The following is an 18009-nucleotide window of genomic DNA, read 5'->3' as shown; positions in this document are numbered from 1 at the left end:
AAATATCAAACCAGCTCACATAAAAACAGACCCACACACACACACACACACAGTCATCATGTTTGGGAGAAACAACACTCACCCCCCTCCTCGTCTCACCTTCATTACCCAATTACACTAATACGCTCGCCCTGCTTGTGATGATTGTGTGATCTGAGCGATTTTTACCTCCCATTGACACACACAGTCTGTTTGTGTCTGGCTGGATTTCCTCTCTGTGAATTACAAGTGAGGACGGTGTCTCGGTGAGCAGGGAGTAGAGAATGTCTGAGGCTGAAACGCAACACTTTAATGATCTGGAGAGCATCCAAAAAAAAAAAAGTACACCCACACACCTCTTTTTTTCTTTTCTTCCACTCCTCTCTTGTGAAACTTTAGCTGCAATCAGTCCGGCAGAACAGACTTGTTTATGCGTCAGAGCAGTGAAGAATTTGCTGAGGAACATCATTGAGTTTACTGTAAGAGGGTGTCTTTGGGTGGAGGTGGACACCCGCATGAGACATTCCGTGCACAGAGAGCCGTAAACAAACATACATCAGGCCTAGGACCAAACACCAGATATTTTACTTTTTTTTTTTCTTAATTAAATTTGCCAATTTCCCGTCTTCATCACCCCACTTCAGCTGAGCCTAAAGAGTGAAACAAGCACCATATAGTGGAAAAATCTTTTCCTGTTTCGTGCAGCTCATCAAGATTCCTCAAGGCTCCAGGGACTCTCTGTGGGAGGCTGCCATCCCCCCCCCCCCCCCTTCAACCCATTTGCTGAGGATGAACCAACACGAAATGGGTGGCACAGGGTGTCCTCTGTAAAACAACCAACCTTTGCCTCTGCTGACGCTTAAATTAGGTTTACTACTGCTGGAATGCATAGAGAAAAACAATGGAAGGATTTAGTTTGGGTGTCACTTATCATGGAACTGGTCAAAGTTTCAAGCATTCAGGGCAGACACAGCAACCTGAAAATTGTGCTAACATAATCAGCAGAATGTTCTGATTCCCATAAGCCACCCATGACTGGTTCCCTTCCTGTGCCACCACTTTAAAAAAAAACACAGTAACCTACTGTGAATTATTGGATGTTTAATCCTCCGTTCTTTTAAATCTGGGGGGGGGGGGGTTGTTTGAGTTTTTGTGGGATACCGTTTTGAGCCGTGTTTTGTAATCTAAAACAAATCAAGTAAACAGAACTGAAAGCCAGAGGCAACCCAATCTCTTTTTGTAAACAACCAATCACGTGTGTGATGCTAAAAGAAAGAAACAAGACGCAGAAACAAGTCTGAACGCCAATAAGAAGTTTATTTAAATTCAGTCAATAGTTTAAAAAAAAAATAAAATAAAAAAAAGCCATGAAATAACTGATATTTTCTTTGTACAACGCCACACTCGTTGCAATGAAATTATCTCTATAAAAAATTCCTCACGCAAAACATCTGCGGAGAGAAAACAAGTAAGGCAGAGAGGGGGATGGTTTCATCTGGACTTCAGATCCAAACAGATGGGTAAATGGACCGTTTTTCCTCAAAATCTTAATGAAATGCATTAAATTTACACATTGAAATCTAAGCGATGAAACAAATATATACACAATTCCTTTTTCTTTCAATCAGATTGGTTTCATAACACAAAAGTCTGAGAAACAAAAACAGGTTTCACTAAAGCGTTTTTTTTTTTGGAGCTACTGTGTCAGAACATGTGTTTGCTACCTCAGATCAGTCTCCATACTGAAGAAAAAGTGAAATTTCACCACATTCCACCTCTTCTCAAAACATTCTATTATAAATATGTTTAGTGTTGCCATTAGTGTCTGTCCTTCTGTAGGTTTTAAATTAAGAAATGTGTGGTTTTCTCTTTAAAAAAAAAAAAAAAAAAAAAAAAAAAAAATCACTAGTTTACTGCCAGTCAATCCACAGTGAGACCAGAATAGCATGCCCCTTTTTTTTTGGTTTAAGATGTATAATCCAAGCTACTGCTACAGTCAGCATGAAAGTAAAGACTCTTCCTCGGTTTTGACATGAGAAAAGTCAGCGTGCTAAAGTTTAAATGGACAAAGTCTATGGCAATGCGGTGATAAACAAAAAGGCCAGCCATGAACATGTCAGCAAGCTACATATGGTTGGATATGACAGACCTCAGGTTTGGTTTTTTCCTGAGTTGTTCTGCTTCTGCTGGTGGTACACGAAATCTTCTACAGTTTCTACCGAGCTGAGCTACATGACTTTTGCCAGAAGAGATCAGAGGACGTACACCAGGTAGTTTTACCTGCATTTACAGTTGATTTGATTTGTTTTTAAAAGCTCAACATTAAAAATAAAGCATCTCGGTGCTCAGGTTTGGATTACCTTCAGCTTCTACTAAACCTTGTCGAATACCGGAGCCAGAAACACTGAAGCTTCAACACTGTTTACATCTCTCAATGAGCCAAAAGACAAGAAAAAAACAATACAAAAAAAAAAGAAAAGCTTTTCAGTGTTCCAAGAAAGAGCTGTTTCAATCTTCGACCGAACATTACAGCTTGTGATGTTTCACCAGCACGCAGAGAGAAACTCTGGAAGGTCACTTATCAGGGAGCACATCGGACTCCTAACATTGACGAGCATTGATGCACGTCTGTCCATCACATGGCCACCTCGCACATTCATCGGCAAGAGAAGAACAAAAGTGATTAATAATAAAGGCTGGAATGAGAGGGGCCACTGTGGATTCAACTAAGCTATACCTTCATGAGACCGGAGGGAAAAAAGCAAAACGATGACGGGTTCATGCATTGAGGTTCATTCTAGATGAGGAGAGAAGGAAAAAGCAGTCCAAAGTTTTTTTCTTTCTCGAGAACAAGCACATCAGTCCCAGTGCGGAGGAGGGGAAGGTGTAGGAAAAGAGGTTATGGAGGTGAGGGACGGTGGGAGCGGGGCACGACAGAGGAACTTATTTGACTAGCCTCTTGGCCACATCTGCATAGGCGATCTCGATCTCCTTGTCACTGGGGCAGGTGTTGGTGAATTCTTCGCGTGTGTAAGCATTGTTCAGGTACTTCCAGATGGCTGTCATCTCTTTGGGGATGTCGAAGCCTCTGTACTTCTTCGCCACAACCTGGAGGAAAAAAAAATACATAAATACACAAACCCCCTCACCAAGTGGAGTCCTTTACAAACTCACCAGAGCTTCAGGTAAACAGATCGAACGGTATTCAGTCTTTCTAAAAAACACCTTATGTTTATACCAATTCATACCTACATTAAACCAACCAAGCACACATTCAAGGCTTAAGTAATACGTTTTTGGTCATTTTCTTTCACATTGGTGACATTCGTTTGTCATCAAGAGTGATGGCTGAGACTTATCATTCTGCACATTTTGCTTTCAAACTCTAATCAATCAGTAAAACAGAAAATATATTGTTCTTTTTTAAATACACTTTCTTGTTCCTCCATCTTAGTTATGTTGCTTCCTTTCTTTGTTTTAATGGTGAATTGTAGTTTTTTTGGTTTAAAAAAGGCCCTTTCAGACTCAACAGTAGACGGGGAGCATCCCAAGGATTGCATACTAGAGCCCTGCACGACTATTTTCTTCATCCCGCTCCCGCTGAATTTCTGACCATTACCGCCCACAAAACTTTGAGAATTTATGCCCGCGCAATAATAGAAATGCATTGATTTTGTGTCTTCTCCTGTCCCGCAGGAGAAAACACGTCATTTTATAGGCTATTAATAAAGACATTCATGGACAATTGAGAAAGTTCTCCAAATGTCAGGCTTGTCTTGCTTTGTCTTTGTGCTGTAAAGACCTTCCTTGAGCTTCCTTTCTACATCATTTATTGACATCCTGTCACTAGGCTATATCCCGATCCCGCAGTGGGTTTTTTTAGCCAATCATTTTGCTATGGTTGTACTCACACCGCTGGTAGGAACACTAAATATTCCTGAACAAAATGGGAACATCAATTTAAGAAAACCAGTTGCCAGAGTGAGGCAACCAACCAGCTACTTTCAGTCCTCTGGCTGTATTTTGCTCCTTTGTGATACAGACTCAGATTCTGGGCGTCAGTGTCAGTCGATTCCTCTTTTGTTTGGTTTAATTTTTAAAAAAGGCTCATTTTAAAAGTTGTTGTGACATTTCAATGCTTACAAAGGTTTTTTGATAATTCCTTCAGTTCTTTAATGCACACCTACATCAATCGTACCGACCTGCAATCTTAATTCTATGAACTACAATCATCCAGAAACAAACTTCAATTGATTCATTAAATTGGTGATGATAAATTAATGATAAACAATTTCACAGTTGATCGTAACAAGGATTTGTGTCACCTGCAGTTTATATGCAGTCACACAGCCCCGACGAATCTGATCAAGTCAAATACATTAAAACACTTGTGGGGCTGTCATGTAACGCAAGATGTTAAAATTACCGTTATTCAGCGATGTATAAACAGTCAATTTCACTCACTTTAACTATGTGTAGTTTGGGCAGCAGGTTACAGTCGGCCAGGGTCATTTCATCTCCATCCAAGAACTTGCGGTTGGAGACTTTGACGTCTTCAACGCTGTTGTGGTCGATCTCATCAGGCAGTGGGGAGCGAAGATACTCATCCAGTTTCTGCAGCGTCTTCAGCAGTCCACGCTCCAAACCTGCAGAGAAGCACAGCGGACATTACAAAACCACTGCTTATTACAGCTACTGAGGCATGTTTTCTGATCGGCCACATGGGGGCAGCATTTCATCAAGAGAAACACACATTTCACCATTCCAATACCAGAAAAAGCAGGCCATTAAACCTCAAACAATCAAGGGAACCTGCTGTATCTGTATTACCAGCCTGATAAAATTACCTGCATTCCTTCTCAAAGGAATGCATTTGATTGTACAGGTGATGGTTTATCCTCACCTCGTATCCATAACTCACTCATCTACAAGCTATTCCATTGTAAGAAAATATGATATGAATGCAGGTACATGATAGATTCAGCAGTTCACCAGCAGACCTAAAATGTTACTTTTGAGAGCACATGTCACTGAACCATGACATCCAGCCTCTAACTGTTGACACAGCCTTGGTTTGCACATCCACCTCACCGTGGTTCAATATTTTCCCAAGGTGGAGAACAGCCAACTAAAACAAGATATAGTCTTTTCAGGATTTCATAAACATCCTTCCGGAGAAACAATTCACTCAGAATGAAAGACGCTAAAAAGGATAACACAGTTCCTTTTACATACATGATAATCTTAACTATGAAGTCACTGATATGGCCTTCTTTTGTTGGGTTTGGGTTACATAAATCACAAACACCAGGATGAAACTGTGAGCTCGCGACCATTTAGGATATCTGGAGTGTGGGTTTCAGGAGATTTCCAGGTGAGACGGATAGAAAAAGGACAAGAGGAGGCATCAGAACAAAAGCGCTGTGTTCCCGAGTCAGGCTATCATCCACCAATCAGGGCAGGGCTACCAACGTTGCATAGTAACCAGAGCACTCCCTACACAACTGAAAGGGTTCAGTGTAGTAGCTCTAAACCAGAACACCTACCAACCTGTGTGTGAACATGCAAGTGTGGTAGACAAAATATGAATCATTTACCCTCATTTGCATCAGGTTTGGAGTTCTTGATGTAAGCAGAAAACTTGGCAAAGATGTCCATGCCAGCTGTGTTTGACTCAGGGTGTCTTGCACCAAGCTTGATGAACCTAAACATGACAAAGAAAAGACAAAGACAAAGTGAAAGAATATATCTACAGAAGAAATAAGAGGATTTATTATTTATTTATTAAATGGTGTTGTCACCATCTTCTGTTATCTGTTTAGCAAAATTGTGAAGCTTTATTCCTCTTCTGTTCTTTGTTATCCAAAACTAATGCAGTGTATTTCATAATAACTTGCACAAAGATCGTCCTACCACAAATACCCACAAGGAGAGGCAATTTTATAATGCTGACCCCCCAAAAAATGCACTATTTACACCCATGAGAGCTACAGACAGGATGGAGACAAAAAAATAGAAAATATTGCCAACCAGAAATAAAACAATGGTCTAATTTCAAATTCACATTTGGCCTCTGCCTCTTATTATGAAACCAACGCGCCTTTAAAAGCCAAGCCTGTGAGAATAATGTATTGCATTTGGTGTATTGGTGTAAAAAGAGATTATCACATGGATCAGAAAGCACTCACTTGGGTGGGCAGAGGACATCCTCAAGAAACTCTTCGATCTTGTTGACATCGGTTTTGACCTCACCGTTGAACGTGATAAAAGGTGGGTGTGTGCCAGGAGCCAAGTTCTGAAGGTCTGCAGGCTTCCTGTTAAAAGTGGAAAAATGTCAGGATCTAGCATGCAAAAGTATCTTTAAAGCAGGGTAAAAACTACACGACAGGACTGACAAATGGTCTGATTGAATTGAACATGAAGGGATTGACATTTTAGTTTTTGTGTTCAACCCTGCTGAACTTTAAACAACTTTTATCTGGAGCCATCCAGCCTTTCACGCGCTACAGCTACAGCTACAGCTACAGCTGCTGTGTCTTTAACTGTATCTGTCTGCATGAGTGTGTTTGTGTCTCCTTTTCTGTGCGGCCTTCAAAGCAGCACATTTTGTACCAGATGGCAGGCAGCTGAGAATGACACACAAACAGAAATGAGCTTGTGTTGAATGAGCAGTGTGAACAAAACTGAGTAGTCAAATCCACACAAACAGGCTCGTAAAACCTCTTAATACAAAAAACAAAACAAAAACAGAAGCATAGCTGGGTGGTTTTAGCCAGCAGCAGCGTGAAATTAACACTGATAACAATCAACACAGAGAGTGGCTGGATTTTGGGACAATCCATTTAAGGGCACCAAAAAGGGGGAAATGACTTCAACTCTTTGGCATGTGAAGGGCAGCGGTACAGTCACCCAGTGATATCACAGAGTAAGTGCCTTGAGACTCCCAGAAAGAAATAACACGAAAGCTTTGACCAGACACAAAATGTGAAAATCAACAAAAACAAAACTGTGACATCATTTTTGTCCTTCGGTTAGAAAAGGTTTAACAACATGCAGTGCTTCTCTAGTAAAACAGCCATAAATATAGCAAACACAAGCCTCCTTCTGCAATACAGACATTTTATGTTGACTCGTGATAAGAGGCACCTTAGGGTACAGAATAAGGAAAGCTATATTCAGTTTTTCCTCTAGGAAACATAAGAATAAAACAAATATGTGGCAAGAGTTCTGAAAAAACACCCATTGCTTTCACACCGTCTGTTTCGATACTCTCTCTAGTACAATATGCAAATACTTCTAAAACTTGGCACTCATTGCAAACGTGCAAGCATGCAAGAAAACCTAACACGACAACTCAAATAAGTCACTGCTTTCCTCCACTGAGCTATGCAAGAAAGCAATTAACAAGAAGGTCTCTCTTGTTTTTCTGCTGCCGTCTCCATGTTCTACACAAGGAGACGCCCAGTAATGAGCCTGTTGCTATACAGACTAAGCATACTTTGAAATGAAGCGTCAGTAATCTTCTGTCTCTGAGTCACACACACACGATGAAGACCACAGAAACCAGACGTCCATCTGAACATTGGACGTGGCTGAAAATAATGTGGCACTTGCCTGGCTTGACAAGTGGAAAAACATTTAGATGAATCATACAGACAGAATCATAGTAGGTTTATGGTAAGTTGCTTCTGGTGCTGGATTCCACATGTGAAAACACATTTCATGCAGTTGGGAGGAAAAATGGAGTATCATCGCTTCTGATCGCGGTGGTTAAGAAAGATGTTGCCCACCAAAATCCGGCCAGGAAGTAAGTGCAGTCAAGAACCAAAAATAGCTTCTCCAGAGTCAGTATGTTTATTTATCCTCCAATATTCTCTGGCCTGGGAAGGGGTCATGGGAAAACCAAATAAGCTGTGGGGAAGCAGTGAGCGTGTTTGAGGTGGGGCTGGATCAAAGCGGTATAGTACAGCAGAAATCTTTATGGAAACGCCCAGGAAAGCTGCAGGAAGCCACCCAAAAAAGGGGAAAAAGTTGTGGTTTCAAAAGAAAAAGAAAAAGCGGAGAGCATTAGAGAGGGGGAAAACCAATAAAGAGAAAAAAAAAAGAAAAGAGGGGAGGTATTGACAGGGAACAGGGACTTGCCTTTTCAGGTCCACCGTGGTGACGTTGAAGACGACTCCTTTAAGCCACAGTATCATGAAGAGCCTCTGAGAGAAGGGGCAGTTGCCGATGCTCTCGCCATCGCTTCCCGCCTTAAATAAACCAACAGAGAGCGTGTTAGGAAAGCAGCAGATTAACCATCAGAAATATGCTGTATGGTCTACGAGTGAGCAGGAACATGACGGGAGGAAACATACCAAAGTTAATTGGTCCATTTTTTCCTTAGTACAAGTTTCTTGTGTTTACCTTGAATAACAGATGAAGATCTTAAAATGTCAGTGACATGTTTCCATCACTGAGCATACAAACTAACCCAGAGAGGGTCCATTTCAGATTGAAAGTCTCAAGTAGAGGGGAGAGAGGGGGGGGGGGGGGGGGGGTATGGAGAACTCTCTTGACCTAAAGGCGTCAACACACTTCCCCCTTTGCCAATCTGCAGGGCAATTTCTAAAAGAACAGGAAACTTACGGAGTGATTAAGAGTCAGAAGTTGTTTAGTTTCCTCTTAAGATTGCACAATCAAAATTGAGCAATAAGATTAATGAAATTGGCATGTGCTGTCCAATTTAATGATGAATATTAAGATCAGATTTATTGTCATGTATACAGTCACATGAAATGTGAGGTGGACTGACACCCCTCCAGCTGTCAGTTTCACCAATCTTTTTTATTGGTGCGAGTGGGAATCAAACCGTCAACCTTCCGATTATTGGACAACCCACTCTAACCACTGAGCCTCCACTCAGCCACATGTTGAAGACAGTCAATTTTGGCAATAAAAGTCAATACCTCTCTTATTCTGAAAAGATAAAATGTCAAGTTGAGACAATGATCACTCCATAAATAAAAGACAAGAACAAGTTCAAAGCTGTGGTTTTCCATCTCCCTCTCACACTAAGCAGTAATCTCAAATGCTAAGGGAGGGTGCTGTAAACTGTCAGAGATATCTCCTGCTCTCCCTGCAGACATCCGTCTCTTTGTTCTAGGCTGTTTTTAAGTCATGCTCCTCTCAACTCGCAGCCATTTAAGGACGAATACTGTTCCATCTGGATTCCACACCAGAAGAAAGAACAAGCATTTCATTTGATTAACTTAGCTTTGCGAGGTATCTTAATGAAATCTGCTGACTGGTGCATAGTTACATCTTCTCCAACACAGCCCATGTAATTCCATTCAAACCACACACCATAACAGAATTGAAAGCCACCACTGTGAAACTGATCATATATTGACCTCATGCACACAAATTCATGGTGCAATGACTAAAATGTCATTCTTGCTTTCCCTTATTTTGCACACATTGAACCCCCAGAGACAGTTTGCAAACGTTACAGCTAATTGTTTGCAGACTGAAGAGGTTCTGTAACCTATTCACAAGGACAAGCTTGCAGGGCATTCAAGCAGCGGCGCTCTGGAATGCACTTCTTCATTCAGAAAAAGGTAAATGCCAGTTTTTTCTGTCTGCCACATGTCCTCACTCATTGCTCCATCACCAATTCTTTACTATTCCAACACGACTCTGCACAAGTCTGTTTTACACTTTTTGGAAACTGCAGAGATGATGCAATGTGGGGCTAAAAGAGAAGACATAAGAACTGTTTTGGCACAAATATGGTTGAGTTGAACACAGATGTGCCCAGTGCATTTCTTACACATGTCAGCTAACTTAAATATCTTAGATGAATATTTGTGAAACATCAGATGTTGGTTCTGATCAGTCCTCAATAGAAGACTTTGTTCCAGAGAACTCAGCAGCTCCTTGCTCATGTGGACGGGCTGTTGTTCTCTGTGTGACACCCAGTGGGATGGCTCTGTTTGATCTGTCTGCTGCCTCTCATTGTACTGAAACCGTCCTCTCCCTTTCCCCTTTTGAATTCAATATTCAAAATGCCTGGATTAGCTCACACTGCCATTGTTCAGCTAAATGAAAGTCCTCTTTTTAAATTCAATTCCTACTTAAACCTTTGGCCCTCTTGTCTTAGGGATATTGGGGTTTGTGGCCAACACTAGACTGGACTAACAAAAGCAGATTCTCACAGGATCAGAAAGACATCAATGGCAGCGTAACACCTACAGAGAACCATTCAGGTCTGGATCAAGGGTGTTAATGCAGCACAGCCAATTGTTACCATGGCAATGGCCAGACCATATGACACGTAAAGAAGAGCTCGCAGAGTGGAGGGGATTAATAACGCAGGTGAACCGAATTAAGTGAGTTGTCTTTTGGCTACGCAGAAAGCTGCTTTTCAGCTGTGTTCATCTGAGTCAGTCTGTCTCAAGTGACCAAGAAGAAGGCCACAGCAGCTGAGAAAGACATTTCACACTTTTCTTCCTCTCACAGTCTGTTCTCAGAGCCGTGGCGGGGCTACTACCCTCTGGAGTCTGCAGCAGAACAGACTGCAGCTCTCTGCCAGCAGACATCTGCAGAGCAAGAAGAAGAGGCAGGACAAGACGCAGAGATATTACAGGAAACAGGGAGGAAATTAGGGATCATATGTATTGCTTACTGACATGAAGGAGAGCAAAAGGTAATAGACGCTTTAAGTGGGAGGAAGAGGAAAGATAGCAAGATTTAGAGGCAATGTGCTCTTTGGCACATAGCTTGCTTCTTCCTCCTCCCTCTCCCCTTATCCTAGGCCTCTCTGTGGAGTCAGGGGGGTTGGGCATTTTGGAGAGGAGGGAGAAACTATTCCAGAAATGTCCTGTTACTTCCCCCAAAGAGAGTGCTTTTGTTTGGTTTAAGTCAAGATGCTGGTGGAGCTGCGTGTCCGCTGTACACTTAATGAACAGCTGGCCTACATTTACCTGTCGGAACTACAGTGAGGCAAACCTTTGGAAAAAAATTTAGCTTAAAAACATTTTAAGTGTGAAAAAAAGTCAAATAAAATAGAGAAGAAATTATGTCAGAGTCGACCCTTATAAGGCGAAGAATATCAGTTAGAAAATATGCATATTTTCCAAGAAGCCAACCAAGTTGTTTCAAAACTCAAGCAGCAACGCTTTGCACACTGCCAAAAGCCCACCCCCCCTTGAGTTAAAACTGACTAATTTTTCCAAACAATTACACCATCTTTCATACGAACATGCAAATCCGCTACAGTAATGTATGAGTACCAGAAGCACCAACAGTTGTCTATCACTAACAGACTCAAGCTTTATTTAGGCTCAGTGGATGGTAAGTCAACAAATGCCAAGCACACACAGCTGCAGTGGAGGATGTGAATCATGTCCAAAGTCAGATGTTATCTAGGAGGTGGTGTCTGGGGCAGGGAGCCAACAACTGCATATATTTCAATCTCTTCTCCAATACAGTGAGATCATACCTACTATCACTTCCTCACTGAAGCAATGACCAACATATCTCAGTAATAAAAAGACTTGGCCTAAAAGACTTTTACTGGATGTAATATAGACATGTACACGCTTGAAATTAGGCATCCTTAACAGATGTTATCATCCTCTCAAGTGCAATTTTATAACATTTTAAAAGGCAGGTACATGAAATTCAAGAGCTGCTCAACATTTTGCCTCATCACCTGAGAGATTCCTTTTCTAGCCCAGCGATGTGACATTACAGTTACAACAGTAAGCCATCAGGGACAATGGATCCTTTTCATGCAGGGCACGGCCCTCCCAGTCTCTGCTCACAGCCTAATTTTAGTAACGTGGCAGCCCATTCCTTCCCCTCCCCAACACACTTCATATTCTAAATTGGTTGGACGGCTCAGAAAGTTCAAACCACACTTGACCGAATAAGGAACTGAAGATGTAACAAGCTCAGCAGCTTCCCACCTCCTGCTCAGACACAAAACAGAAATTTCTGTTTGAGAACAGGCAGCCATAGCAAGGTCCTGGCAACGCCTCTACCCAGTCGCTGGAGAGCTCTACAAACTGGGTTGAGGTTAAAATTGATAATACTGAAGTTCTGGACTGCAAAGTTTAGCAACAATAATACTCTAATCAAAAGAAGCCTGTCAAGATCTGTCCCGAAACCTAAACAAATGAAGACTGAAAACAAAGCAACATCATGATTTAAACTTTAAGTGCAAAACATTTCAAGTATGGCTTCATGACTGAATAACTGGCTGGTCTGGGTGGGTGGGTGATGTGAGCCCTGACCACAGACAGAAGGATGAGAGTACAAACGAGTCATATTCTGCTGTAACATGGAAATACCATGACATCTGTGATGTGGCTCTGACTCAGGATGACATCACTCAGTGGAAACCTTCAGACTTCCAGTCAGACACAGGCCTACTGTGCAGGACTGCTCTCTCAGAGAACCATCAGATTTTGTGGAAAGTTGGAGCCTCGCGCCCAGAGATCGTTTACTGCAAAAGAAGCGCTATCAGCTCTGTCAGTGATATTGTAACAATGCCATGCAGCCTCAGTGTGAAAGTGATGAGACAGCTCGTGTTTCTGTGGGCATACAATGAGGTGATGTTGGCGATGAGTAACGCAGATCCGATATAAAAGAAAAAACAAACAGCAGCCATTTGGGAGAATTATCATGAATAAACAAGGATTCACTCACGACTTGTTTGAACTGTCTAACACAACACCAAACTGATTTCCACCCACATCCACATTCACAGACCCCTGGGTACACACAAACGTTCATACTAACTCACAAACCCAAACATCTGCTCTGTTAATGCCTGAAAACTGACTTGTTAAGCTCTAATCACTCAGTTTAGCCCTGAAGCTATTATTTTAGATAAAATGTAATGCCTCAGTAAACTAGTAAACTATCCTTTAGCACCAGTGTCAGTATGCCAGATAGCACACAAACACTGCTGTCAATAGAGAGGCTTGGTTATTGGTAGGTCAAAGTGGACACTTTCACTTTGACCTACCAATAATTTGCCTTTTAAAACTACTCCGGTGCATAGTGCTTTGTTTTTCACATCATAAAAAAATCTAACTCTTGAACATGCAAAGTACTTGAAGATCTCATACACAAAAGGACAGACTGTATATGTATTCAGCCCAGCACTGAAATATTTCCATCAAACTTCATCTGTACTTATTCCCACCATGATCCCAGCAGTTATTACTGTACATTTTAAGCTGATACTAAGAGAACTTTCCAATTTTAGCCACAAATTAGCTTTGATGTTTACCTTTATAATCACACATTAAGTGTTCTATAAACTCTCTTCTGCCAGGATGTAAAAGACAGAATGGGTTGATATATACATTGTATTTCTTAGACTACTTGATGCAGAGATGACACCATATATTCTATGTTCTGACACCAGACTTTAGTTTACATACCTGTGAGTACTCTAATAAGAAGCGCGCAGCACGTGAAATATAAGCAGAGAGGATCGTGTTGACACAGATTAAGTTACATATATAGAAAGCAGAGCATAGTTAAGTTGTTTCACCCCCCCCCCCCCCCCCCCGACAGTGACTATGCTGAGACTCATGTAAATGGGTACAGTCAGATGCTTGCTTTACCTAGTTAAAGAATGATTTAGTAACCTGTGAAACCCTACTAATCAACATGGAAAACATCCAATTACCAAGACTCTCTTGTAGGATTCTTAAGAAATCATCTATCCAGGAAGCTAACAGCGTACAAGGAAGAAGAGCTCTTTCATCTACTAATATGTTTAAGTTTTTAAGATTGGTGTATTAGCAAAAAAAAGTTTTATAATGAAGGCATTTATTCAAGTTGGAAGCAACAATCAAGGCAATATTCTACTGATATGGGACACACCGTCTCATGAAAATTAAAAAGATTTGTTCAAAAGCCCCTCTTCAAATTGGTGTAATAACATACTGCCAGGTCGATTAGGCCAGTCGCCAGAGTCATTCAACCAGACAATTACAATGAATAAGCTTTGAAGGGCTAGGTGCTGCAGAAGCAAATTTACAGAGCAGAAATAACAATACACAGCAAAATCCCTGAACTCTGACAGAGAAAGGAGTCATTAATCTTTGGCCCCTAACTCATGATGTCCACGAAAGCATTGCTACGGACTTTGAGGAAAATAAACTGCTGTAATGATTTTCAAATGAAAAAAAGCAACACTCGGTTACTTAGAACACCGCCCAAGGGTAGGAGGAATGTTTTATTTTAGGACAGAAAGAGACGAGCAAACAATAAGCAAATTGTGCCAAACATGTTGGCAGCTTAAAGACTTGGAATACCTTTGTGTACCCAGGGGGGTTACACCATTCAAATCTATACAAGCCACACTTAGCCTTGGCCTTCGTACAGAAGTGTTAACTTCTGCAAAATAACTGCTGAAAAGGGGCTTTGTGTTTCCATAAAAATGGCAAATCACAAGACATATCTGACCATCACATGTCACTAACTGATAGCACAATATGACATGAGCAGCTCTCCTCAAACACTTATGAACTAATGTAAGTCCTCACGCCTTCTGAGGCTTACCATGTAACACTTCAACCAAGACTATATACCTAAATTTGAGAGGGCACCGAGATGTATGTTGGTACTTATCAACAACTACAGAAGCGCTCTATTGTTGTCGGCTATTGCTGGCATGGTGCAGGGTTCCATTGCCACGGTTCCCATGGGACTGTCCTGAAGGACATAGACAAACACAGATGGGCTCTTGTGCCACCCAGACTTTAAAGCACTTCTTAAAGCATGTTTACTGGCTGTGCTCTCACTGCTGGCAGGAGTATGGCTGTCTAGAGGCAGGCAGAAGACTTTTCAAAGCGTTGCGTGATCCTGGCAGAGTCTCGGCCAATAACCAAATAAATGAGTGAAGATAAAGCCTGACTGTTTCGCTTGGCTCATCTGCATTCTGCTCACTGTCACACAGTCAGGTCATATGCTGGTGGAGAATGACTCACTTACACGTCTTGTCTCGAATTAATGCAGGTAAGCTTTGGGAGTCCATGAAAAGGTGAAAGGAAAAATTTTATGCGTTGTAATCCTTTATAAAGAGAATTGTGCAAATCAAACTAATGAATCCACCACATGCAAGACAAGTAATGACAAATGCACCATTTAGGTCAGAATGGCTGCTAAGACAAGCTGATTTTTTTGATAAATACAGAGGGATAGAGGTTTTAAAGGAGTGAAGATTTCACATTGTATTTCTTGGGCTTCTTTTTTCCATTTCAACTTCAAAGCAATACATTTTGTGACTATCGCAGCACACTATAACAACAGATTTAGGGTAACTGCTTCATATAAGTAAAAATCAAATGGTTAGATGCTGGGGAAGTCAGCCTCCATAACACAGACTACACCTAAAACCAAATTGTTATCTAATCTGCAATGATGTGGTCAAGGGTTGATCCTCCCTCTTGCAAAGTCATCATATTACACCCATATGCAACCAAGTGCTATAAAGACGGGCAATGATGAGTGCAGTGTCAAACATTCCCATGGCAATGTGGCAACTGTCAGCATAAACACTGCAGGTGAGAAAGATAGCGAGGTCATCAAAAAAAAATAATCGAAACTGGAGCAGTCGGCTACTCTTGATGGGTAAACAGTGCTGCAGAAATCTGAATCCTTACAAAAAGACACCGTGGCAAACTCCATGGTGGCCATGTTCTGGAAGAATAATTAGTTAGCTTTGATATGTGGCAGTGCCCTAACAAATATGACACCACTCTGTGTGGAGAGCACACACAGTTTGTTATCAGCTGTTCACAGAGGCCAGGCCCACAGCAATGTGCCTATGGCAACCTGCATACTTGCCATTGTCTCCAGTGGCTGTGTTTAACGCAGCACAGTGAGAACGTCGTCTTCAATAATAGATGTTGACATGTCCAGACACTGGTACATTACACAGAGCCACGGAGAGGGAGATAGAAGTGAAAGCCATCTCCACAGAAAAACACACGCTGGACGAAACTTCTGGCTGCACAGGGAAAACAGGGAGGGGTTGAAAGGGAAGAGTTGGCCACACATGTAAACCTACGAGGTTGCTGGATGATGTAACCTCTCCTGCAAACTGTGAAAGGTGGTGAAAGAAATGGTGCTGGCTAGTTTGCTCAAATCTGTTCTAACTCCATGCTGAGAGGCTTGTTGCTCAACCCTGTCAATAAAGGCTTCTCTTAAGGGTCAAAAAGAACAATACAGGAGGAAAAAATGGGTTTTCTTGTTTATTTTTTTTTCACCATGTCTGGAAATCTGATATGATTGATATTAATGTACATGTATTAAGGTACATGGTTTCCCTTATATGATTACCCCCATATGCAGCATTTAGAAACACATTTTTCCATAACTTCAACCATCCTTCATGACCATTACTCTTAGCACCCTCTTGTACAACCACTCAAACTCTCAGACCCCAAAGCCTCCCCCTGTTACCCCCACCCCCTCTTTATCCCAGCATGGGTCTCCCTCTTTTCTGTCCTGTGCTATTTTCCCGCCTTGGAAAGGAGCACAAGCTGAAGAAAGAAAACAATTCACAACCCTCGACCACCATCAATGTGGTCACTACTGAGGCAGATATATATGATTACGGTTTACAAAAAAGCAGAGGTCCTCCTGAGATAAAAATATATGATCATCCATCAAGCTACCTAATCGATTACCTCGAATAAATGCGATGAACTTTCCAGAAAATCCTGGCAGTATAAAAGACAGCACTTTAATACCAGTAAACCTGTAATTATTTCTACATTTTTCTGTCATATGGGTCAAACATACTTTCAAATCTCTTAATCACAACACAATCAAAATATTTCCTCTTTCAAGGCACTTTGAGAACAGACTAAATAATAGTAAATTAACCCAAACAACAAATTCACATTAAAATGACTGGATTGAGCTTGTTCCAATATCCATTTATGGGTGGTTATGATGATTTTCCAATATGATCCATCACTTTTGGACAGTATGCATTACATCAGTTAACTTACACGCATGAAAACGCGACCTCAGCGAATGTTATACTGTTGAATCAGCTCGGATGGACCTTAACTACCAAGCTTTTGTTAAAGAAATTAGCCCCCAGCTTTCAGCATGGCAGGCATCCGTTTCCCCACGGTAAGTGGACAAGCCGCATCCGCCCTGCTTGTGACACTGCAGGATCCACATGGCCACGGTTGTTTAGGAAGGTTGTGGATTTATAGACCTCTTAAAAGAATAATTTATAACGAAAGAACGCCCTCTTCTAGCGTTTCTATCAATCCAATCCCCTTAAATGAAAATATCAACATTTAGCGAATAGCTTTCGTTTTTTGTAGTAGTTGCACAAAAAAAAGGTAGAACAATGGGCATTATTTGCATCCAGTAGAAGACATAATAAAAAGTTTATCATCAAGGTATGGGACTTAGCAAAGTGTCCTCACAATGAAAAACTTGTACCATGCGACTTGTGCTGCGGTCTTACCTTGACAAAAAGCTCGATAACGGGTTCGTTATCCGCCTTTATTCCGTTCTGCGGCACTGACAGCGACATCGTGGGTGCTACTTTGAAGTTTTTCGGACAAAGATGAGTTTTTCTTCTCTACCACGCCCGACTTCGCTCAGTTTTTTCTCCTCTACCCCCTTTTTTCTTTTTCTTTGCTACTGAGACCCTCGTCGGTGGATTTTCTCTCCCCAAGGAGGACCGGGTGCTAGAGGTAGACAGTCTGTGGAGCGGAGCGGTCAAGGTCTGAAAATGTTCCAACGTTTCTCTGTCACAAAGCTAGCTAGGCTCAAAAAAACGTCGGTGGAGCGCGAGGATCTTTCTAACCGTCGTGGAGCGAGGATGAGCGATGACGTTGGGAAGAAGCAACGGGAATATTTAAGACCGTGATGTCATCAGCGGCGCAAACATAAAAAATGTGGGAGGGCTCGGGAGGGGAGTTGTCTGGTTGAGCATGATGATTCTTCAGAGCCGCTCGGTGGCTCACGGGATACGCCTTTTTCTGCATTTTTTAT

At 41.6% G+C, this 18009-nt stretch overlaps 1 protein-coding gene across 1 annotated transcript; it reads right to left on the bottom strand.

The window, feature by feature from the left end:
• Positions 1–1277: 1277 nt before the first annotated feature.
• On the bottom strand, positions 1278–17914 carry clic4 (chloride intracellular channel 4). Its single transcript, XM_072365473.1, has 6 exons — positions 17477–17914; positions 8118–8231; positions 6168–6289; positions 5577–5683; positions 4444–4625; positions 1278–3087 (listed from the first exon to the last, which is right to left on the bottom strand). The coding sequence occupies exons 1-6, from the start codon at positions 17543–17545 to the stop codon at positions 2923–2925; spliced, it is 759 nt and encodes a 252-aa protein (XP_072221574.1). The 5' UTR covers positions 17546–17914; the 3' UTR covers positions 1278–2922.
• Positions 17915–18009: the final 95 nt, after the last annotated feature.

Source organism: Leuresthes tenuis, unplaced genomic scaffold, assembly GCF_036924035.1.
Source record: "Leuresthes tenuis unplaced genomic scaffold, fLeuTen1.0.hap1 SCAF_15, whole genome shotgun sequence".
In the NCBI taxonomy this organism is placed as follows: Eukaryota; Metazoa; Chordata; class Actinopteri; order Atheriniformes; family Atherinopsidae; genus Leuresthes; species Leuresthes tenuis.
This window is presented reverse-complemented; position numbering and strand designations above follow the sequence as displayed.

Coding starts and splice junctions, on each gene's coding strand:
- clic4 (XM_072365473.1), bottom strand. CDS start 17,545: ATGTCGCTGTCAGTGCCGCAGAACGGAATAAAGGCGGATAACGAACCC. Junction 5,684..6,167: donor GATGTCCTCTGCCCACCCAA/GTGAGTGCTTTC, acceptor TGTCATGTTTAG/GTTCATCAAGCTTGGTGCAA. Junction 3,088..4,443: donor CCAAACTACACATAGTTAAA/GTGAGTGAAATT, acceptor TTTTTCCTCCAG/GTTGTGGCGAAGAAGTACAG.